At 42.6% G+C, this 25,330-nt stretch overlaps 1 protein-coding gene across 7 annotated transcripts in view; it reads right to left on the bottom strand.

Annotated features, from left to right (window-relative positions):
* BRD8 (bromodomain containing 8) overlaps window positions 1-25,330 on the bottom strand; it is a 104,602-nt gene that overhangs the window by 33,024 nt on the left and 46,248 nt on the right. For all 7 annotated transcript variants that reach the window (XM_075209106.1, XM_075209107.1, XM_075209110.1 and 4 more), the window contains 2 exons: window positions 24,754-24,975; window positions 23,977-24,228 (listed from right to left, as the gene is read on the bottom strand). In XM_075209106.1, coding sequence (XP_075065207.1) covers window positions 23,977-24,228; window positions 24,754-24,975 — 474 coding nt within the window. The remainder of the gene's footprint in view (window positions 1-23,976; window positions 24,229-24,753; window positions 24,976-25,330) is intronic.

Here is a 25,330-nt window from a genome sequence, read left to right as displayed (position 1 = left end):
CCAAATTACGTCAGCACCATCTCTTCGCTAAATTGGAGAAATGTGAGTTTGAGGTTACCCAAGTCACATTCCTGGGATATGTCATCTCCCCTGATGGCTTTTCAATGGACCCCAGTAAGGTCCAAGCAATCCTTGACTGGGTACAGCCTACCAATCTGAAGGCCATTCAGAGATTCTTGGGGTTCGCCAACTACTACAGGCGATTCATTCGTTCCTTCTCGGTATTGGTGGCTCCCATTACAGTCCTTACTCGCAAAGGGGCCGACGCCACTAAGTGGTCTCCCTCAGCATTGGATTCCTTCAGGACGCTCAAGAATGCATTCATTTCTGCAGCGGTCCTTCAACATCCAAATCCAGAACTGCCGTTCATAGTTGAAGTTGACGTCTCCGATGTTGGAGCTGGCGCTATCCTTTCGCAAAAGGATCCCTACGACCATAAATTGCACCCCTGTGCATTCCTCTCTCGAAAATTTTCTTCCGCCGAAACCCACTATGATGTCGGTAATCGGGAGTTCTTGGCAGTAAAGTGGGCATTTGAAGAATGGCGCCAGTTGCTTGAGGGAGCAGCTCATGTGATTACGGTATATACTGACCACAAGAATCTTCAGTTCATTCAATCCGCTAAGTTCATAAATTCCAGACAAACCCGGTGGGTCCTGTTTTTCTCTCGTTTCAAGTTCTTCATCACATTCCGACCAGGATCCAAAAACACCAAGGCTGATGCCTTGTCTCGCAGCTTTATCTCCACACATCTTCCTCTTGCTGAACCATCTTCTATCATCCCTGCCTCTGACATTGTTCTAGGTTTGACCCAGGATTTAGGCACGATCCTTCAGGACTTCCAGCATTTGGCACCACCAGCAACTCCCACAGGTAGATTATTTGTACCGGACCACCTGAGAAAGACTGTCCACACCGAATGTCACGACAACAAGAACTCGGGTCATCCTGGAGTATCTAAGACCATTGAACAGCTATCCCGTTCGGTGTGGTGGCCTTCTTTATCCGCTGATACCAGAGAATTTGTGCTTTCCTGTGAAAGTTGTGCTAGGAATAAGTCCTCTCGCAGTCTTCCTACTGGTCCTATCATGCCGCTATCTGTTCTAGCTAAACCATGGACACATATCTATGGACTTTATTGTGGAATTACCTCGCTCATCTGGCTTTAACACCATCTGGGTAGTCGGTGACCGGTTTAGTAAGATGGCTCACTTCATTCCACTTACAGGGTTGCCATGTGCCAGAACGCTGGCGTCCTTGTTCATCCAACACATCTTCCGACTCTTGGACTCCCTGTCAATATTGTCTTGGACCGTGGCTCTCAATTTATCGCTGCCTTTTGGAAAGCCTTTTGTACCCGGCTGGGAATCAAACTCTGTTTTTCTTCAGGATATCACCCACAGTCCAACAGACAAACCGAGAGGGTCAACCAAACCCTTGAGCAATTTCTTTAAATGTATGTATCCAAATGCTATAACGACTGGTCCTCTCTGCTTCCATGGTCGGAGTTCGGTTACAACAACGCATGCCACTCTTCTACACAGGTGTCTCCATTCTTCTGTAACCTGGGATTCCATCTACGGTCAAACTCCTTGTCCATTCTGGCATCCTCCAATATCCCGGATTCTCATCGCTCTGCTGGCCGCCTCTCACGGATATGGAAAAAAGTCCATATAGCCCTCAAACAAGTCTCTTTTAAGTCCAAACTTTTTGCAGACCTGCATCGCAGACCGTATTCTTTCAAAGTTGGTGATAAGGTCTGGCTGTCTACACGCAACCTCAGACTCAAGCAGCCCTGCAAAAAGTTAGGTCCCAGATTCATTGGACCCTTTGTTATTACTAAGCAGATTAATCCAGTGGCTTTTAGACTGAATCTTCCGTCTTCTCTCAGGATTCCCAGGACATTTCATTGTTAGTTACTCAAACCCGTTACTTGGTCTCAAAAATTTAGGCCGCATCAAGCCCGCAAGCCTCATTCTGTTACAGTCAAGGGACACCTGAAATTCATAATCAAAAAAATTCTCGACTCCAAAAAGGTCCAAGGACAAATTCACTTTCTGGTCCATTAAAAGGGCTATGGCCCAGAGGAACATTCTTGGGTGCCACAAAGACATCTACATGCTGACAAATTGCTCAAGGATTTTTTCAAATGGTTCCCTGGGAAACCAGGTTGTCGGGGTTCCTTGACCCCTCCTCAAGGGGAGGTACTGTTACGAGCCGCGGCGGTACGCCACTGTCACGGTTACAAACAGAAGTACAGCTAGGAGTCACGAATATGGTGAAAACCCTCTGTGTTTATTTGCAGACAAGTATAAATAACAGGTAGTCAGGAGTAGTGGTAATTACCAGGTGCAGGCTGATGCAGGAAATAATATAAATGTCCAGAAACAAGCAGGTACACAGCTAATGCAGGGAAGCAGTGATATGAACAGATTCCAGGCAGCATGAACCAGAGGAGCAAGGCAGGAGGAAGAATCCACAGGTAACACAGGATATGACATCAGAATAGGACAACAATAACCAGCCATGTGTGCTGGGGAGGAACAGGTATATGTATGGGAAATGAGGACACACCCAGGTGCATGGGATGATTGGAGAACAGAAAGGTTAACCCTTAAAGCACAAGAAATGCACAATAGCAGCACCTCTGGACATCAGAGGTACTGCTGCAAACACATAAAAAGAACAAATACAAATAATAAAGTCCAAAAGGCAGGAGCTGCCAGGTGGATCGTGACAGTAGGCTTCTCAAAGTGCTGTCTGCCCTCAGGCTTCTCAAAGTGCTGTCTGCCCTCAGGCTTCTCAAAGTGCTGTCTGCCCTCAGGCTTCTCAAAATGCTGTCCCTGCCAAGCCTGCCGCCCAGTCCGGGCCTGCTGGCAAGCCTGCCGCCCAGTCCGGGCCCACTGCCCAGCCTTCTGCCCAGTCCGGGCCTGCTCCCAAGTCTGCCGCCCAGTCCGGGCCTGCTGCCAAGCCTTCCGCCCAGTCCGGGCCTGCTGCCAAGCCTTCCGCCCAGTCCGGGTCTGCTGCCAAGCCAGCCGCCCAGTCCGGGTCTGCTGCCAAGCCTTCCGCCCAGTCCGGACCTGCTGCCAAGCCAGCCGCCCAGTCCTGGCCTGCTGTCAAGCCTGCTGCCAAGTCCGAGCCATCTGTTGCTGAGGATGCTAAGTCTGAGCCGTTGCCTTTCTTTGAGGGGCACATTTCCCAACTTTGTGCCCTTCTGAAATTTGCTGCCTCTTATATGCCCTCCATACCAGAGCTGGTTAACAACCCTAAGGGACGGGTACTGTTCCTTATTTCATATTTTAAAGGAGAAGCTTTGGAATGGGCAAATCCATTTATTGAAACGGATCATTCCATACTATGGGACTTACAACTGTTTGTTGAGGCAGTAATCGAAAAGTTTTCTCCAACCCCTGCAGTGCCATCTTGCGGGGCCTCTACATTATCAGCAGTACCACCCATCTCACCTGGCCAAGTGATACCTTTGTGCTCCTCCCAGTTGGCGCAGATCCCAACTCCAAGGAAGGCCCGTAAGAGAGGAGGACGTAAAAAGAAAGGAGGTTCTACGGTGCTTCAACTTCCATCTGGCATGATCTCCTTTGCCTCTCCACCCATGGATAAGGACTTTTCTGCTGGGCCCCCAATTCTGGACTATGATTCTGATAAATTCAGACATTGGTGGTAATTTGGGCGTCTGGAATCCGCCCTTAAGGGAGGGGGTACTGTCACGATCCGCCTGGCAGCTCCTACCTTTTGGACTTTATTATTTGTATTTGTTCTTTTTATGTGTTTGCAGCAGTACCTCTGATGTCCAGAGGAGCTGCTATTGTGAATTTCTTGTGCTTTAAGGGTTAACCTTTCTGTTCTCCAATCATCCCATGCACCTGGGTGTGTCCTCATTTCCCATACATATACCTGTTCCTCCCCAGCACACATGGCTGGTTATTGTTGTCCTATTCTGATGTCATATCCTGTGTTACCTGTGGATTCTTTCTCCTGCCTTGCTCCTCTGGTTCATGCTGCCTGGAATCTGTTCATATCCCTGCTTCCCTGCATTAGCTGTGTACCTGCTTGTTTCTGGACATTTATATTATTTCCTGCATCAGCCTGCACCTGGTAATTACCACTACTCCTGACTACCTGTTATTTATACTTGTCTGCAAATAAACACAGAGGGTTTTCACCATATTCGTGACTCCTAGCTGTACTTCTGTTTGTAACCGTGACAGCTGCATCCTGGCTTGAGGTAGCAACCGAGCACGTGCATTAGTTTCAATGCACTGTTGTATTTGTAGAGGTTGTAGGGACATCCTCCTACTCCAGGGGGAGCTCTCGCATGATTCTATTTGTCATTCATACATGTTCCTGGTTGTAATATGACCTATGCTAGTTCCCAGCTAGTAATTAATCAGCAGACTCCTGAGGCTGATTATCAGCCCTGTCCTCCTCCTTTCTGATTTGCCCATCATAGTATTTAAGGCAGTGACGACTGGGCCTCACTGCCGGTTATAGTTCCTGCTTGCTGCATACTAGCTTGCTGTGTCCCTTGCTCTCTGTGCTATTTGGATTCTGATTATTGTTGCCGACCCTTGCCTGAATATCTAACTACGATTGATTGCCTGTAACCCTTGATCTTTTGCCTGGACTCGAATGCTGCTGTTCTGCCTGTGACCTCTGACCTTGGCTTGTTTATTGAATTCTCTGTTTGCTGCCTGCCCTCGACCCTTGCCTGGACTTCACTCTTCCTTCCTGGGTTCCCCCCAGCCGGTACGCATCTCACGACCCTCTGTTAGTCTGCAGCCAAGTCTGTCCCCACCACTAGGGGCAACAGTGAATACCAGACTCTCAGAGCAGAGTCCGGGTTTTGCTGTACTGGTTTGAAGGGTTCCTAACAACATGTAGAATTTTTTTTAATATTACAAATTGCAAACAATAGCAAATATAGAATTCAAATAGTTCAGAATACTATTAAATAGTTTTCTTAAAAGGTAAGATTGGATCAAAGATCATGATGGGTCCCTGAATTTTCAATGTGCTAGACAAATAAACATCCAAAGTGAAATCAAGCTCTTGTCTTTTGGTAAAAAGTTCAAGTATTTTGTACATGTATATAGCCATTACGATTGATAAAACAAAACAAATGGTAGCTATCACTTTGTAGAATGTACTAAATGAATGATAACTAGAATCTGATTGGATGCTAAAGGCAACATCTCTGCTCTGCCAAAAACTTGCAGCTTGATACATTTACTCCCTGAAGTTGAACTTCTGCACAGCACCTTTTATTTGCTGAAATTCCAGGGTAAAGCAGCAGCTATGACTGCTTCACTGCTTTTTACTTAATAGAAAGAAGAGTTTAAAATGCCAGCTGTACCCAGTACCTTCGAGAAAAACAGAGCTTTTATCTAAAAATAATGTCCCACTTAAAATATAAAAAGATATAAAAGGATAAAAACTTTCACATTTTATTGTTATATGTCATGTAACATACCACTTTGAGCATTACCTCTCACCAGTTCCACTCCTGCTCATAGTAACATCTGTATAAGTGTGTGCCCCACAAACACTCAGAGCAAGGGTGGGCACGCATTGTCCCCCAATGGAAAACGAGAAATGGATTTTACGATGAGTACCAAAATCCTATTTTCTCTTACATCCTATTTGGAAATACTGCTTGACATAGGCGACATACCAAAGCTGCCCCTAAGTGAGGGACTGCTCTGACACCGCTGCACGCAAAATCTTAACGCCAAAGCTAACATTCTGAGATGCAAAGCCCTGCAGCCTATAAAATTCCACAAAGGCTATGGGAGGGTCTACTTTCGGAAAAATCTCCCATTTCTCACATTCTTCTACCGGCAGTGGGTAGAGAGATCTAAACTTACCAGGCATGTGAAAACGGCAGCCAGGTTTTTGCCATGCCTCTGCAATCATATCCATTAATTGGGGAGATGGAGGAAAATAAATGAGCCGTTTCATTTGCTCTTTAAAAAGGAAGAAACCTGCAGCATGTGATATCTCTGGGTTGGCAAAAACTAAAGTTTGTCTGACTCCCAGCACCAAGTCACTTACACCCTGAACAGTGGATGAGACGGCCACACTATCTGAATCCTCGTTGCCAGAATATCTGTTGATTTCACCCTCTTCCTCTGATGAAAGTTCTATAGTTGAGTCTAGAGGCCTAGCCTCCTGTGAGACCTGGCGCTTATGAGCTTACCTGTATGATACATTTAGTAAGCGGTTCAGCGAAGAAAAGGCTTTTGCCAAACCCTGGTCGGAGACAGCAAGGGATTAGGCAAAGTTGGATTCCACGTGGGACATCCCTGAGGTGGGTTGGCTCGTTTGTGAACCTGATTGGTGTGGTGTAGAAGTGGAAGATTGACCTACCTCACGGTGTGATATTACCCTCGTGAGCTCTGCTAAGGTAGATTGCAGAGGACGCAGTCATGCAGATTCTTGCACGACCGTAGCCGCAGACTGGGTCTGGCTCTGGTCCCAATTTTCACCTCACAGGCTGCACACAAGGCCAGGATGGGTAGCCACAGGGCTACCCATCCTGTCCTTATTTAAGTCCATTAAGAAAGTCTTTTGGCAGCTTTGAGAAAGTCCCATCATAGGGACGAAACGCGTCAAAGCCTATTCCTTTTGTGCAACAGTGGCTTCTACCTCTATCAGTAATGTAGGAACCTCACAGTAGGAACCAACTTACCCCGCAGTGGTTTCCGGCCGACCAAGAGTAAATAGGTGCACCTATGAGAACGCCCATATTAATGGAAAAGAACACACGGACACGCAAGTGAGGCACAGTTTGTGATTGAGCGGTGAAGTCCGCAGGTACTCATTATACCGTGATTGTTTTCAACCCCTCCAGAGGGTCTGTTCCATTTCTGGGTGCTGGTAAGATCTCTTTCCCCGATTAGGGTATTATTCATGTACGTTTTGACACAGACTGGATAAGTGTCTACCTTGTCTTCAGCCTATATATATCTCTCTTGAAAGTTCCCTTTTTTGGTCTATACAACTTACTGAAAACATTAGTTTGACTTTGTTTCCATATTGCAATATGATGAGTATCGGGACTTAATATATCTAATCCGGACACCTTATAAAGAGAATTTCCCCAGATTGAATTGAACCGGCCATTTATTCTGTGATCTTTACACGGGAGCCCTGTCAAGCAACTGGATTGTATAAGTGTATATTTTAATATGTGATGTATTTTATTGTGATGTACTGAATAAATTTTATTTTTATTTGAAGTTTGAGCCAATCTGGTTTAAATGTCTTTGGATGATTGACTATGTCCCTCGCCAGTGTCATTATTCTGTATGAATTTTCCTCTCTTTTTCTAGGGTGTCAATAGACCCTTAATGTGCTGCAGGGGAGGGTGGTCTATCCTCTAGAGATCTTTTTACCCTTTGCATATGTAATACATTTTTGTAGAGCACCAGATTTAACCCCTTGGGGTTCATTTTATTGTATTCAAATACATATATTTTAATATAAAGTTGGTCCCCTTTTGCAGCGATAACAGCTTCCACTCTTCTTGGGGGGCTTTCCACAAGATGTTGGAGTGTTTTTGTGGGAATTTGTGCTAATTCTGTAGAGCATTTGAGGTCAGGCACTGATGTTGAACAAGAAGGCCTGGCTCGTAATCTACATTCCAGTTCATCCCAAAGGTGCTCGATGAAGTTAGGGCTCTGTGTGGGCCAGTCAAGTTCTTCCACACCGAACTCATCAAACCATAACTTTGTAGTCCTTGCTTTGTGCACTGGTCAGTCATGTTGGAATATAAAAGCATAGCATTGTCCAAAATTACTTGGTATGCTGCAGCATTAAGATTTCCCTTCACTGGAAATAAGGGGCCTAGCGCAAACCCTGAAAAACAGCCCCATACCATTATCCCTTCTCCATCAAACTTCACAGTTGGTATAATGCAGTCAGGCAAGCAACGTTCTCTCAGCATTCACCAAACCCATACTCGCCCATCTGACTGCCAAACGAAGAATCGCGATTCGTCACTCCACAGAACACGTTTCCACAGTCCAGTGTCGGTGTGCTTTACACCACTCCATCCAACGCTTGGCATTAGTCTTGGTGAAGTGAGGCTCGCATGCAGCTGCCCAGCCATGGAAACCCATTTCAATAAGCTCCCTCCGCACATTTTTTGTGCTTACATTAATGCCAGTGGAAGTTCGGAACTCTTCAGCTATGGAATCAGCAGACCGTTGGCAACTTTTACGCATCATGCGCCTTAGTAGTCGCTGACCCCTCTTTGTGATTTTATGTGGTCTTCTGTGGCTGAGTTGCTGTTGTTCCTAAACGCTTCCACTTTCTAATAATATCACTTACAGTTAGCCGTGGAATATCCAGCAGGGATAAAATTTCACAAACCATCTAATTGCAAAGATGGCATCCTATCACAGTACCACACTTGAAGTCACTGAGCTCTTCAGAACAACCCATTTTGTATCACAAATGTTTACAAATAGAGACTGTATGGCTAGGTGCTTGATTCTATACACCTCTGTCAACGAGTCTGATCGCAACACCTCAATTCAATACTTAACAGGTGGGGCCATATAGCTTTCTATTTTTTTCAGGTCCACAGAGAGTCTGTGGAGACTTTGATTTCCACACTAGCACAATCTTGAACCAGTCCAACAAGAGTTTTAACCCCTAGTCAGCCTGGTGTGGCCTAGTCTCAGATAACAATTCCCTGCTGGAATGGGTACCTACATAACGGAAGGCAGCCACTGAGCCTCACCAATTTATTGGGTTGCACTTGGCAGAGTGCGATTCTGGGAAATCTGGCTAGATTCACTGGAGAAAAATGGGTATCCATTTGTCAAACAATAAAGGATAATTCAATTAAGTCTCTGGTCCATCCTTAAGTTAACCCTGTCTGGGTACCCTCATAACCCAAGATGAAAATAACTCTCTTAGGGGAAATTTTGCAGGTCCCAGTGGTACCTAAAGAACCCACCTGTGGTAATTTATGAATATGTAAACCACCAACTTTAAAATGCATACTTTCAAAGCTCTAATACATACATATAACAAAGTCCTGCCGGGATTGATTGCTAAGAGGGTGTCACGGCTTAGGAATTTTGTGGATCCCCAACCTCTACTTTAGATGGATTAAGCAGAGGGTAGCGGAGACAGACCACACTGGGGCATAGTCCAGATAATGGATACACAGCAAATAAGGACAGACACGATGAAGTAACGTTGCAAATGTAGTATATTACTTTAGTAGTGCAACAGCAGTTGATAAGTTGGTACAATTCAGCTATGCTGAACACATGGCAGTTCATAAATAATAATATCACACAATAGTACTTCAGTTGGTAACCAGTAGCAACGGCATGAGGACAAGCAAATACAGTTCAAAACGCTGAGATGGAATCCGAACTCATGAGCCTTAATATACAAACAGCAAATAGGAAGAATCACTGACACAGCTGAAAGTCAATATGAGATGTATGTAGACTTGCTGATCCAGATAGAATGTGATTCAGTAGCGAATGGTTATAGGCAAATCATAGTTCATAACAGCGGAACAATAGATGTTATATGCAGTCCAGATATAACGGTAACACAGGAGCATGCAGCGGAAGGTTGCTTGGAAGTACAGCGTGACAATAATAATCAGATGATGAGTAATCGTGGAAATCCAAATAACATTAAAAGTTCATCGGTTGATAACGATACAGCTGCAAAGCACAGAACTTAATTGACAGAGCTTACTCCAAACTCGGGGACACTTCTTATAAATAGTCCAGCAATAATAACAGCAGTAGTAGAAACGGCCGGCTGGTCTTAGAACCACAGATGACAAGAGTTTGATTGTAGTTCAAATAAGAAATGCAGATAGTTGATAAGGGAGTAGCTGAGCAATCAGTATGAGCACAGTTGTAACAGGCAGCTCACAGAATAGTTCAATGTGCTGATGAAAGTTCAAAGAATAGTTACAGCTTGTAGATAACCAACGAGATGAAATATCACGGAGCCAAATGGTGAACAGCTATGTCAGGCAATCACGGTAACCGGTACTCCAGGGAACACTCAGAGAATCAGGTATACAGCCAGAACCACGGCCAGGTGAGTAACATGAAGATCAGGCAATGAATCCCTGATCACAAGAGGTTGAAATAGTATGTGGCAACCAATTAGCTTCAGAGGGAGGTTCCAATTAAGGTGAAGGAAAACAGCCATGCAAAGGTAGAGACTCTGAAGCAGGAGATAAGCACCAACAATGTTCCTTAAAGGGCAAGTCACACAACAATATCTAGTTATAGGAGCGGTGTGTGACAGTACCCCCCCTTTTAGAAGTGGCCACCGGACACTTAAAGATGACTTTTCGGGGAAATTTACTATGGAACTTGCGTAATAATGTGGGAGCATCAATCTCAGAAGCCTTAACCCAGGAACGCTCCTCCGGACCATAGCCCTTCCAGTCCACTAGATATTTAATCACTCCTCGGACCTTTTTTGAATCCAGGATTTGAGTGATTTCAAAGTTTTCTTATTGAGAGAACTCTGGTACTGTTGAAGGAGATGTTATGGATGAAAAACAATTAATGGTTTCAATAGTGAAACATGAAAGGAGTTTGAATTATGAAGTGATGATGGCAGTTTCAACTTAAGACACTGGATTGATGACTTTCAAAATTTTGTATGGTCCAATAAATCGAGGAGCGAACTTCATAGAAGGAACTTTCAGACGAATGTTACGAGTGGATAACCAAACTTTGTCACCCACTTTGAAGGCAGGGACAGCTCTACGTCTCTTGTCAGCCGCTGATTTGTATCGAATCGAAGTCTTCCTGAGCTGAGATATCGCTTGATTCCAAACAGTCGAAAAATTTTGAACAAGGTCCGTGGCTGCAGGAACATGGGTGGGAGGGAGGTCAGAAAATTTTGGCAACCCAGGATGTAGACCATATACAATGTGGAATGGAGAAGAGGAAGTAGATTCATGAAATAGATTATTATGTGCAAACTCTGCCCATGGCAGAAGATCCGTCCAATTATCCTGAGAAGCAGAAGAAAACATGCGAATGAAAGTCTCTAGGTCTTGATTCACTCTCTCCGTTTGGCCATTCGACTGTGGGTGGTATCCAGATGAGAAATTAAGCTTGACTCCCAAAGCTTTACATAATGCACGCCAAAATTTAGAGGTAAATTGTACTCCTCTATCAGACACAATCTCTTGTGGACATCCATGCAAACGAAAAATTTCTTGAATAAAATGTTGTGCCAAAACTGAGGAGGCAATCCTTCTAATGGTATAAAATGAGCCATTTTCGAAAAACGGTCCACCACTACCCACACCGTATTATAACCTCTACTGAGAGGAAGGTCCGTTATAAAGTCCATACTGATGTGGGTCCATGGTCTAGAAGGTATGGGAAGAGGCAACAAGGGTCCCATAGGAGCCAAACGAGAGGATTTGTGTTGAGCACAACCATCACAGGAGGCCACAAAATCTTTAACATCAGTACGAATAGATGGCCACCAATATGAGCGAGATATTAGCTCATATGTCCTGCGAAATCCAGCATGACCAGAAATTTTAGAGGCATGATACCAGCGTAATAACTTCTTCCGGAGTGCTTTGGGAACAGAGGATTTACCAGGAGGAGGAGTCTCAGATACAGTTGAAGCCAACAAACACTCAGGATCCAAGATGAGACGATTCTCAAAGGACTCTACATCGGTTGAAGTGTCAAAAACCCAAGATAGGGCATCCGCTCTTTTATTCAAATGTCCAGGTTTGAAGGTGATATGAAGATTAAAACGAGAGAAAAAGAGGGACCATCGAGCCCGACGAGGGTTGAGACACTGTGCCGTTTGTAAGTATAAGAGATTTTTATGATCGGTGAAGATTGTTACTACATGTTGTGCTCCTTCCAATAAATATCGCCACTCAGACAAAGCCAATTTCATTGCCAGTAATTCCTTATCTCCAATAGTGTAGTTTAGTTCAGCTGGCAAAAACTTCAGAGACAAAAAGGCACATGGCAAAAAACGATTGACTGATGAACGTTGAGAGAGGACTGCTCCAACTCCAACTGCAGATGCGTCCACCTCTAAAAGGAAGGGCTGTAAAAGATTTGGCTGTTGAAGGATAGGTGCAGAAGAAAAGACTTTCTTGAGATAAGAAAAGGCCTCCAAAGCCTCTGCTGGCCATTTCTTAGGATTAGCTCCTTTCTTGGTAAGAGCTGTAATTGGAGCCATGATAGTGGAGTAATTCAAAATAAACTGTCTGTAGTAATTAGCAAATCCTACAAAGCGTTGAATGGCTTTCAGAGTCATTGGAAGTGGCCAATCCAGAATGGCTTGTACTTTTTCTGGGTCCATCTGTAGACCCGATCTAGAAACAATAAAACCCAGGAAAGGCATGGAAGTGGCTTCAAAGGAACATTTTTCCAATTTACAATAAAGATGGTTCTTGCGGAGTCTACTTAATACCTCAAATACGTGTCTTCTGTGAATCTCCAGATCTTTAGAAAAAATGAGAATATCATCTAGATATACAACAACATAAGAGTACAGAAGATCCCGAAATATTTCATTGATGAAACTTTGAAAAACAGCTGGGGCATTACAAAGTCCAAATGGCATCACCAAATATTCAAAGTGTCCATCACGAGTATTGAAAGCGGTTTTCCACTCATCTCCAGGCCGAATACGGATTCAATTGTAGGCACCTCTCAAGTCCAGCTTGGTAAAGATGTTAGCACCTTTAATTCGGTCAAATAGTTCAGTAATTAGAGGAATGGGATACCGATTCTTTACAGTCATCAAATTAAGGCCACGATAGTCAATACAAGGGCGGAGAGAACCGTCCTTTTTCTTTACAAAAAAGAATTAAGCCCCAGCCGGGGAAACAGAAGGTCTAATGAATCCTCTTTGTAAATTTTCTTGTACATAAACGGACATGGCTTCAGTCTCAGGTTGAGAAAGTGGATACACCCGACCTCTAGGTGGAATTTTGTCAGGTAGTAACTCTATAGGACAATCCCACAAACGATGAGGCGGAAGAATCTCTGCACGAACTTTGTCGAACACGTCAGCAAAAGATTGATACTGAGGAGGTAGTGTAGACAATTCTGATGGTACATTCATCTTGGAGGAACAAAGAGGTCTTACTTTGTGTAGACATTCAGAATGACACTGTGGAACCCACGATAAGATTTCAGAGGTCTTCCAATCCAGTTGAGGAGAGTGGAATTGGAGCCATGGGAGGCCCAAGATAATTGGTGACGTAGTATATGGCATTATAAAAAAGGAAATACTTTCAAAATGTAGCGCTCCAATATTAAGACCAATTAACTTGGTACGAGCTTGAATCACACTTTTTGGAAGTCGAGAGCCATCAATAGCTGTGATGACAACAGGATTCTCTAGGGGAACAAATGGGATGGCCCATAAGGTAACTAAGTCTTGTGAAATGAATCAATCAAGGCTTGGGTACAATGTCTCTTAGAATCCATCAGCACCGAAACTGGAATGGTACAAGCCATGGAAGAGGAGGTTTCCTCTAGCCCCAATCTGACCTCCCCAGAACAGATCAGGGTCTGGCGTTTCCCGGCCTCTTACAACAGGTGTTCAAGAAATGGCCAGAATCGCCACAATAGATACACAACTTCTCACGCCGTCTACGATCACGTTCTTACGGAGTCAACCGAGATCTCCCAACTTGCATAGGCTCATCAGCCATAGGTAAACTCACGACCCCAGTGCTGTGAGGCAGAAATTCTCACCATTAAGCCACTGTGTTGCCCTGTATGAATATGATCAGATGAAGAAAAGCATTTCTTTCAAATATTATAATGTACATGTCATGATTGCAGCCTAACAGAAAAATTTGGAATGATCTCTCTTAAAAATTAAATTGCTTTTGATAACATGATTTCCAGCAAACCATGGTGTGTAGGTAAACAAAGGTATTTCGATGTATGCTTCAGAGACCTGCTTTATGTCACCTGGCTTTATCTGTGATAAAAGGCAACTATGAATAAACAATCAGCCAGTCAACTATGTGTTTAATAAAAGATAATTTTGTCCCCTGGCGCAGAAATGTGAGATAGGTATATGAATAACCTATATCATATGTTCATGTCAAGTAAAAGGACATGAAATAATACAGTTTATTGTATCAATGCATTTGCAACAGTCAGCAATAAAGCAAAATTCTTCCTAAGCTGCAGCTCCCATAATTAGGCGTACATTTATATATATACACATATGTTGCTGTAAAGCCTTTGGATAAACCTTTCATTAGAGTGTACACAAAAGGGTCAGTGGTACAGAGTATGATATAAATTAATGCTTCACCATTCCACAGTGGCATAGATATAAAAATAAATATGAATAATAAGCAAACACCTTGATGTCTCACTTGGGCATGGATCTGTTGAGACTATGCTTTGATGGTGAATCTGATGTCCATTGCGGTTTTAAAGACAAGGAGCCTGATTCATTAAGGATCTTAAATGAAGAAGTTTCTTATTTAAGTCTCCTGGACAAAACCATGTTACAATGCAAATTAGTTTTTCTGTTTTGCACATAAGTTAAATATCCAGTATTTAACTTATGTACAAAACAGAATGCTAATTTGCACCCCTAGTTTTGTCCAGGAGACTAAATTAGAAGTTTCTTCAGTTAAGATCCTTAATGAATCAGGCCCTCTTGGAGTCCCTCTGTGATTTCCGACGTATATCAAACGCCAGATGTGGTTGTTTTCAGTTATCAGATGTTAATAGCCGCGGCTAAGATCCATTACGATCAGGTGGGGTTCATCCTGGGTCGCCAGGCTAGGGATAATACCGGTTGCACGATAGACCTAGTCCAAATAATCAACCAGAGACGTCTCCCGGCCATGTTGCTCTCCCTGGGTGCAGAAAAGGCATTCGACCGGATTTCATGGACTTTATGTTTCATGATATGAAGGTGTATGGCTTCTTGGCTGAATTTCTGACGGGGTTATCTACCCTCTATAATTTCCCTACAGGTAGGGTTTTGATTAACAGCTCTTTATCTAACCCTCTCTCCCTTTCCAACGGGATGAGGCAGGACTGCCACTAATCGTCCTTTATCTTTGCGCTAGTTATAGAACCCTTGGCGGCAATGATTAGACAGATGACTGTGATAAGGGGTGTGGAGGTGGGACCCAGAGAATTCAAGGTCTCCCTCTTTGCTGATGACATACTCCTCTCCCTGTCGAACCCCCAAGAATCGCTGCCCGCCATATACAGACTCATGGATGAGTATGACCTTCTGTCAGATTATAGAATTAACTTTACCAAATTGGAGGCCATGCTCCTCCATGTCCCCCCTTCTCTCAAGACCAACCTACAGGCTAATTTTGCATTGCGCTGGCAGGCAAATAAAATCAAGTATCTTGGAATCTACATCACCTCTTCCTAAGATAGGGTATATTGTGAACATTTCCTCCCCCTTCTGACTAAAATTAAACAAGACCTAGAGATATGGAGGAGCTATATTATATCGTGGCAGGGGAGGTACATCGCTGTAAAATTAAACCTGATCCCTAAACTTCTATACCTTTTCCAGACTTATTTCACCTCTGGAGCAATCCATACTTTAGTCCCGGTAACTTATCAAAGCAATTTAAGCATTGGATACATGCGAGAATATGGGTGAGCTCGGACCTGGTTGTCAATGGGCCTCTATGTCAGATCTTTACTGCAAGTATGAACCTTTTTGCCCGCTTTTCTTTGAATACTTCCAGGTCCAACACTGCGCACAGTCCTTGCCCTCCGATGAAGCTCTCCGAACCCTCACTTTCTATAAGCATGTGTGTCTGTATTCCCCACTCACCAAAGGGATGATATCTGGGATTTATAATTGGCTTAGAGTCCACCCTCGACACACCACGATGGCATGAACGGGAATGGGAGAATGACCTGGGATTTTTGAGATTGTTGGCCCTCTTATAGATAAACCTGAGCCTGGCGGGTAAGATTTCCCTCATTTTGTTGTCATCTAATAGTACCTTCCAGTGCCTCTTAATGAAATCTTCGACTCTTAAAATTTTGACTGAACCTTGTGATAAATGGAAACTGGATAGGGCCCTCACGTGTACCTTTCTTTTTTTCTTTTAAGGAGACTTTCACGATTTGTGTTCTTTAAATATTTGTATGCATGTTCATTTTCTTTGTCATACTTTCGCTCTATAAACCACTCTTTGAGAATGTTAGCCTGTATGTCATATTGCTCATAATTTGAGCAATTACGCCTTAGTAAATTGGCCTTTCCGAATGTTTTGTAGCCAATTCCTATGGTGACTGCTAGAAGATGAAATATATGAATTGCAATCAACCTCTTTATGTTAAAATGTATTTATTTAAAGAGAAAACAACATGAAAAGAATACAAGGTGGCTCCTCTTATTTGGGGTTTTATAAATGAGGGGAGGAGGGGCCATAAGAGTGAAACCAGAGATAATAGAAGAATGTGGTGGTGGTGGTGTGAAACAGACACTAATGGCTCAGTGACTGGGTCCAATGGGATTAAAATAATGGATCTATAGATAGAAGAGTGGGGGGAGGGTCACCTGCTGTCATGGGAAACAAACATCAACATATACACAGCACTTTCCCAACTTGGCCCACACCCAGCCCGGAGGATTTGGAGGCGGACCACAGTCTGTTGCGGGGTGGAACTTGGGCGGGTATGCAGCTACGGTTTTCCCGGAGATACCAAGGAGCCCATATCTTGTCATATTTATGTGGTTTGTCGTGGAGGTAGTAGGTAATACTTTCCATGCTTGTGATGTGCCATACATAGTTCCAAAGGCCCTGCATGGAAGGAGGGTTGGAATTCATACAATGATTAGCAATCACGGATTAAGCAGCAGTAATGGGAGATTAGCTTATTAGAAGATGTGCGCTCATCAGACAGGGGGCAAGAGAGAAGGAATGACTAGGGGTCCTTAGTCACTTATTGTTCTGATACAGTATTTATGTGCGAGAGGACCATGATCCTGAAGGGTGTTATATGTGGACAAGTCCACCAAATGTGAAGCATCATGCCGCTCTGACCACAATCCCGCCAGCAGCTCGGAGTGGACGTAGGAAATATTTTAGATAGCTTGTCGGGAGTATAGTACCATCTGTAGTACAATTTATAGGCCGTTTCCTTAATTAGTGTGGAGATCGATCTCCTGGCGATCCCCTTCCTGACCTCTTCCACGCAAGACTCATCCAGAGGGGATCCCAGTTCTCTCTCCCACTCCCATTTGTGGCGTCCTTGCGTGTCAAAGGTGGTCTCTATCAGCCAATTATATATTACAGATATCATCCCTTAAGTAAGCGGGGAATGTAAATACAGGTGCTCGAAGAAGGTGAACACCCGTAAAGTTTCAGGGGGAGAGGGGGGGGGGGGGGGGGCAAGGATCCAGCAAAGTGTCGGACCTGGAAGAACTAGAAGAAAAGTGGGTGGAAAGGTCGAAGACTACCCATATCCCAGCTGGGATCCAGTGATTAAATTAAGGAGAGGAATTAATGAGGGTGGAGCGTGGATTGTTCAAGAGTGGGGTCAGGGGGGAAACAGGAGCGGACAGTTATTCCCTGGACCGGCATGTGTCCCAGAGAGACAGACTAAATTAGAGAAACTGGACGGAAGAGGTAACAGGCGGTCTGTCTGTGCTAGGGAGGCCCCAGAGAGAGGCTAGGAAGCGGACACCTGTGAAATGTGTTTCCAGATCCACCCATGCTACGGTCCGGTGGGGAACATAGGTGTGGCCACCTGGCTGAGGTGAGAGGCCAAATTATAAAATTTGATATTGGGAAAGCCTCTGCTTACCCAGGCCCTGGGCTTCCTGAGTACTGTCACCAAGATTCTAGGGGCTTACCCCACTAAACAAATTTCAGAAAAGAAGACTGCAGGTCCCAGAAGATGGAGTCTGGTACCTTCACCAGAAGAGTCTGGAAGAGATATAGGAATCTGGGGACCAGGATCATCTTGACAGCGATAATCCTCCCCAGCCACGATAGAATAAAGTCACACCGCACTTGAGGTCCTATTTGATTCCAGTCAGAAGGCAGGGAATATTTTCCTTATAGAGTTGGTCATATGAAGAGGTGTATAGACTCTGAGATACTTGAACTTATGCATCTGCCAGACAATTATTCAGGCAATTTTGATTGATGTACTCAAGGAATAGATCAAGCTTGTATTTTGGGCCTGTCCATATACAGAGGACATCGTCAATGTAGCGATGTCACCTCAGTGCATGTTGGGCATAGGGGTTGTTACTCCAAATGGCCATGTTCTCCCATTCTGCCATAAACAGGTTTGTGTAACCTGGCGCAAATTTCACGCCCAAAGCTGTTTCGCTAACCTGTTTTTAGAAGCAGTCTTCTGAACAAAAATACTTATGCTCATTCAATTTGCTCCCCAGGTAGGTTAGATTTGTTAGTTAGAATGTTCCGAATGTGGGCACAACTTGCCTTGTGTTCAATGATCGTGTACAGGGAAGCAACGTCACATGTGTCAAGTGTGTATCCATCTTTCCTCTCTACTTTATTAAGGACTTCAAGGACATGGCCTGTACCCCTAAGATAGCTTTTTTTGTGGATTCCTGACAACTATATTTGAGGACAAAGTATCTTGTCTTTTAAAGACAAGATACTACGCCCATCTGATTCATCACCAAAGCTTAGTCTCAAAAGATCCATACCCAAGTGAGACATCTAGGGGTTTGCTGATTTGTTTGTATTCATATCTATGCCATTGTTGAAAATTGATGCATATCCTATACCATTGACCTTTTGACCTTTTGTATACACATATACATGTGTAAATATATATATATATATATATATATATATATATATATACACACACACGTATGCATATATATATAAAATGTGTGTGTATATATATATATATATATATATATATATATATATATATATATATATATATATATACACACACATACATACATATATACGTGTATATATGTGTATTAGATTAGTGAGAGCTGCAAATTGATATAAGGACTCGTCTATAGTTTTGCAAGGTACCACCTCTGTAATCCCACAATAATATCTCTGCAGATCTACACAAAAATAAATATAAATGCGGCTGTGTTGCCACAACCCTAAAGAAGTGACCATAAATTGCTGATAGGAATTAAAAGGAAATGTAATATGCACTTCCCAACATTAGACTCCTAAATTAAAGACTGGATTTCCCTTTGTGGACTCTCAAAGAATGTATGCTCTATATACGGGGATCATAACCTATCCCTGTATATATAGTTCAGATCTACAGTATGGAGTCACATATTTAATACATCTGTATCGGAAACTTCCAAGTTTTAGACTGATATGTACACTGGTATTGAAGTTATATGCCTTTTAAAGCTGCAATTTTTTTAACAAAAAATCTGAAACGGTCAGTTTGAAACCCTGTTGATTTGATGTGGAATAACCCTTATAGAACCTATTACTAGAACTGTTTTTGAACAGAGAGCAATAAACCGGTTGTAAAACTGATTAGCATACCAGCAGACCACTTGCCAAGTCACAAAGGAGGGTGTTTTGGCAAAGAAGAACATTTTAAGTGTAATGAAATTTTATAAATTGCCAGTTTTAGGGATCAGAACCACTGAAAATAGTACACACAGAACAATGGAAGCGCACTCGTCCACAAAGCTGCTGAAAATAGAGGTATTATGCAACTATATAGGGATACCATCCTTAAGATCTGACCCAGATGTCCTATGTGCTGCTGTACCCCAAGAGAGCCAAAAGGCCAACCTGCAAATCTGTCAATGTGGGTGGTGAGGATTACGAAACACAGTTGCTGACATTACCCTTCTATGTCCAGCGCTTTAGGGCTCTGAGTATACAATACATGGAAATGCTATTTCTGTGAAAGGTGTTTCGAGCAATCCACACTGCAGTGCCAACGGTTGTACATGGAATAGGGTACATAGAGGAGACTGCATGAAGTAGGGGTATCAGACAACATTCTCACAAATGTTTTGCTAGGTAGTGCTTTAGGTGAAATACTTGCCTAATATGTCTCAGGTGATACTAACTTTGCTATGTTAGAAACTAGCAATGTTTTTCCTCAGGTACTGTGTCCTGAGGTAAGGGTACAATCTGACTGGGAGGGAGGGCGGAGGAAAGTGTGTATCCATCTGTACCTAAACTGGCATACATCTGTAGCAGATAGTGTGAGGTCTCACGTGAATGAGTCTATGGGAGAGGAGGGTGTTCTCTGAGTTAGTCCACAAGAGAAGACTCAGTAGTAATAGTTGCGAGGTGAACAGTAGGGTGACCCTAGTCTTAACCTTATAAATACAGTAGTGTGGAAGCGGTAGTGTTCCACACTGTGAGGTAAGAGTTTAACTGGAAGGCCAGAGGTTAAGTATGTACTAGTTTGTGCCAGAGCTGGTGGGTTCCCACAAACATTACTATAAGGGGGCGAGGGGAGAGATGTATTCTAAGCTAGCCCCTAAGAAGAGACTCAGGTAGGGACAGATACAAAAGATTTACACAGTGGTGTGACCCCAGCCTTGACCCTATACTTACACAGTGAGTGTTGTAAAGAGTCCTTTAACACTACTAGCTCAGGGGACAGTATGACTGGGTGACAGGACAGAGGAAGAGTATTGTGACTGGATCACTAATAAATAACTTACTTGTGGCTGGATCTTATAAAAGTAATTTATTGTAGATATGTGTTTCAATCAGAGGTGCAGGCACCTATGTATAATTTGAAATGCACTTATTGTGTTACATTGGGATTTGTTTTGTATGCAAGTGTCATTGTTTGGGTTTGTATCTTTGCAAGAAGTCTGTTTGCTGATAGCAGGAAATGTTAAGTAAGTCTTTATGTGAAGTGACAAAAATCTGTTTAGCCTGTATACCCAGCTGGAGGCCGCTGCCTGATTGTCTGGCGTTACTAGATCTCAGATAATGCAACTGAAAGCTTCAATAAAATGTATTATTGGGAAAAAAAGAAAAGAAAATGCAAGCATCAAGTTTTAGCACATAACATAGAAGTGTAAATATTGTTAGCTTTGCATTGCATGTAAATTCATAATTAGATAAACAAATTGTATCCCGATTCTAAAAATAGCCTGTGAGGCGATGTTCAAATCTATATATAAAGCCCTGTCTTGCATTGAAAATTGTTCTTATTGCTTCATCGGACCTGCTCCTGGTACCTCTAATCAATGTGAGCAAATAAACATCACTTGCTTCAAAGACCTGCTTGAAAAACTTCTCTATCCCTGTGACCTACAGATTAGACACAAAATCTAATCCATTCCCGGCTGTTTCTGAGGTTTGGACCCAGCTTTTCCGATACCCCCACTCTGCCCGCCACCAAGCAGCTCTGGCCAGTGTGATAGGCCAGGGGGGATCCATCCACAGCAACCCTGATCAATCAGAAGAGGTCAGGAGTACCAGGCCAGGTACACCAGCAAGAGGTACATTAGCAGCGTCAGTTACCCAGAAGAAATCCAGTACTAGATGCCGGTAAGGAGTCCAGTGGTGGCAGCAATTGTAAGCCCCTCCTACTGCGGCAAGAGGGCGCATTTGGGATAACGAAAGGGAACGGTGGCAAAGTAAGCCCAGCCGGTTCCCAGCAACAGCAGAGAGGGTGGCATAGGTGGTAAAACCTGTCACAAGTATGGATTGTTCTGTCCCTGAACTAGCAAGAGTCCAAAACTTCAATGTTGAATAAAGCTGTTGCAACAGTGAGCTCCCAGCAGTTAAGAGAAGGCTGGCAAGTTTTAGCCCAGGGGACAAGACTCAACTCTGCAACCTATTAGGTACATTTTAAAGGAAAAAATGCAGGTGGCCCGGTCACTCAGCCTAAGGTAGCCCCAGGGTTTTTTTCCCCATTGAACGCTGGGAACGGCATTCCGGCACCTTTTTTTTAAACTTTTTTTTTTTTCTCTGCGGTGCTGCTACAGTGCAGCACTGCATCTAAGTGTGTCCTGCTTCTGTCGGCCGGAAGCAAGACAGCGAGAGGAGCCGCGATCGAACTGAGAAGAGTGAAAAGAAGCATACATACAGAGTAAGTAATACAGACTACAGAAAGCGAGGGAGGGGGAGCAGAAAGAGGGCTACAGAAAAAAGAAGGGGGCGCATAAAGAGGGCTACAGAAAAATGAGGGAGCAGAAATAGAGGGCCACAAAAAAACGAGGGGGCAGAGAGAGAGGGCCACAAAAAAACGAGGGGGGCAGAATAGGGATCAGAATAGCTAGTGGGCATATGTGAGAAAAGTTGGTAGGCAGCAGCGGACATGTCAGTGTGTAACAGGTGAGTGATGTCCAGTTGTTTTGTTTGTATTATTAAATCTAACATATGGGGCCTCCCCTCTAGATATCCTGCGTCTACTCCTGGACAGCAGTGAAGACTGGACAGCATTCTGCTTTAGACATCAGTGCATCTGGACTGCAGCCTTGCCAGCCAGCCAGAAGGAGGTAAGAGTAATTATTTTTATTTTACAATTGTCAAGTGTGTGAGGGGCAAGGAAGGGAGTAAATTTATGTTATATATATATATATATATATATATAATTTTCATAAAAGATTAATAAGACGTGAGTTCCGGCACCTTTTTTTTTTTACAAAAAAAAGCACTGGGTAGCCCACGATGGCACCAGCACGGGGGCAGATGCCCCCCCAGCCCAGCCAGCCCGTGAGAAGTAGACTTAGAAAGTGGTAAATATACACTTTTCTGGACAGAAATCTAAGTAAGGCAAATAGTTCAGTGAATGAACATTTTCAATTTCAATGCATAAAACATTTGTTTAAATATAAAATCTATATATCCCCGTATGTCACGGAGGGATTGAGAGAAGTGGAACTCTCCTGATTGAAGCTTGGGGCAGACATCCAGCCGCCTATTATGTTATTAAGATCAACGATTGTATCTTGTATTGCCAAAGCTGTACCATTATTTCACTATATCTTGGAAAAATGTATATATCTTTACTTGGAAATGCTTTTCCTAACTGCATGGTGTACATATACTTGACAATACTTGTATCACTGTATGGGGTATAGTTGGGGAGATAACCTACTGTGTTGGGTTTTTGTTTTTGTTGTTGTTTAAAGGAAAAAATGCAATAAAATTTTACCTGATTTAAATATAAAATCTATATAAGTTGATCTGTTACCTTTCGTTTTATTAAAAGTAAGTCTCATTGTTTATTCACTGGGCATGTGTGTTCATTTGCTGGCTTTATGCGTTCAATCATTGGTAATTTCTGCACCTCTCCTGTTTTTTGGTTTTCACAATTCTAACTATTACCTCAATCTTTAAACCAAATTTTTTAGATCTCAAAAATGTTTTTATGTTGTCTCTTCTACATGCACCATCTTCTAAATAAGAGAATTCCCTTAACCGTTCATTCACTGGACAATTCACCTATTAACAAGGCATCAACTGAATTTACCACACTTCTAAAGAAAAGGGTGGGGAATATACATTTCCACTTTGGAACTGTCAAGACATGTCACCTTTCTGAGCAGGCTTATCCTCGTGAATCAGAGGAACAAAATCTTAGAGACAGATATGTGCACACATCACCACACAGATCCACAAAGCAGACAGCTCCCAACTCCCTGCATTTGTCACCAGCTACTTAACCATGCAGCCCTAAAGTATATCGTGTTACCTGTAACTGCCCTAGATAGTCAGACAACCCATGCATGCTAATATCCAACTTCAAATCACTTCTGCATTTCCTTACATTTTAAAACATTACTAGAATATTTAACTATTTCACTTCAGTACTTGACATCTGTTTAACTTCTAAAACGACTGATTGGATAAGTCATAAGGGAAAATGAAAAATAAATTGCTTGCGATTTAAAATGCCAACGAAAATTGTAAGTAAATATATAAATATTGGACAAGAAAAAGGAGAAATGTAGGGTCTTTAACAGCTTTTCTCTCAAGTATAGTTTTACCTGTGTAAAGCACAGAAGAGGATTATTTATCATAACTGCCACAGCTGAAGACTGAGTTATATCTGTTGTCTTTGAGTCTACTATCTTTCTGGGGCCAAGATAACTTTGACACACTGCATTTTTCTCAATTCTATCTAAATTGCTCCCTGGTCCATTTCCATCTTCCTCACCGAAAACCTCAGAGGAATCATACAGGCAGCTCACTATATCATCTATGCCGGTAGTGGAGTGAATCAACCTCAGATCTGGAACCTGCAATCGGCATAAGGACAACAATGTGAAAAAAGTGCTCTACATATTGATACTACACAGGGCAACTTTCATGAATGGGTTTCATATAATTTCCTTTCTACCACAGTGTTTCTCAAACCCAGTCCTCAGGACCCCTAACAGTGCCTGTTTTCCAGGTGACAATGGAAATAATGATATCATCTGTGGATCTGTGTCAGTTAGCAATGAATACACCTGTGCTAAAGCAAGGAGACATAGAAAACATGCACTGTTAGGGGTCCTGCGGACCAGGTTTAAGAAACACTGCTCTAGCAGAAAAAGTTTTTTTGCTCACCTCACTTGAGAAGGAACATTTTACCTAGACAGATTATATCAGAGTATGATTCTCCCGTTTTCCATTAGCTTCTAGAGTTAGATCCATTACATAAAACGCTTTTGTACATAATCATTGCTCGCAAGAGTTAATGATTAATAAATTACAAAGTTATCTGTTATATATTTTTCAGTGCTGTATTTGTGTACTACTCTATTATAAATAATAAATACCTGGGCTTGATCATGAAGACTCTGATCATTTGTATTGAGCTGTGCACTAGCAATGGGCAAAAAAGTGGATTTTCCTCCTGCAACTGATCTACCTCCACTATTAAGTTGCATCTCCCTGGGTTCTTTAAACACACAGTGATCCTGACTAGAGTTTGCAACCAAAATCTCAGATGAAAAAGATGTTTGCACTCTGTTTAAGTTCTGCACCAAATGAGATTTTATCTGTAACAAAACAACAAAAACAACTTGTTTTTTTTCTGTCTTGGATCATGTAATGAAAGTATATTTGGCCTTATAAGTCTAAGAAAGGAGAATATTTTGAAAGGGTTTATTATTTTACTACGATAAAATAGAGAATAAAAAATATGTAATGTATCAATAAAAGGAAAAATTAAAACATACAAGTAACATACTTTGGTAAGTACAGTAAGATGCAAATTCAAATGTCAAAAAGAAAAATGCTGTATTACGTCATAAACAAATGAAAAAATATACATAAGTATCATTAAAACTAAAAACAAAAACACAAAGACAGGGAAAATGAAGTGAAGATGGAGTGAGAAAAAGCAAGAGAAAG

The sequence above is a fragment of the Mixophyes fleayi genome, chromosome 4 (assembly GCF_038048845.1).
Source record: "Mixophyes fleayi isolate aMixFle1 chromosome 4, aMixFle1.hap1, whole genome shotgun sequence".
Taxonomy (NCBI): domain Eukaryota; kingdom Metazoa; phylum Chordata; class Amphibia; order Anura; family Limnodynastidae; genus Mixophyes; species Mixophyes fleayi.
The sequence above is the reverse complement of the archived record's forward strand: the minus strand, read 5'-3'. Positions and strand labels throughout refer to the sequence as shown.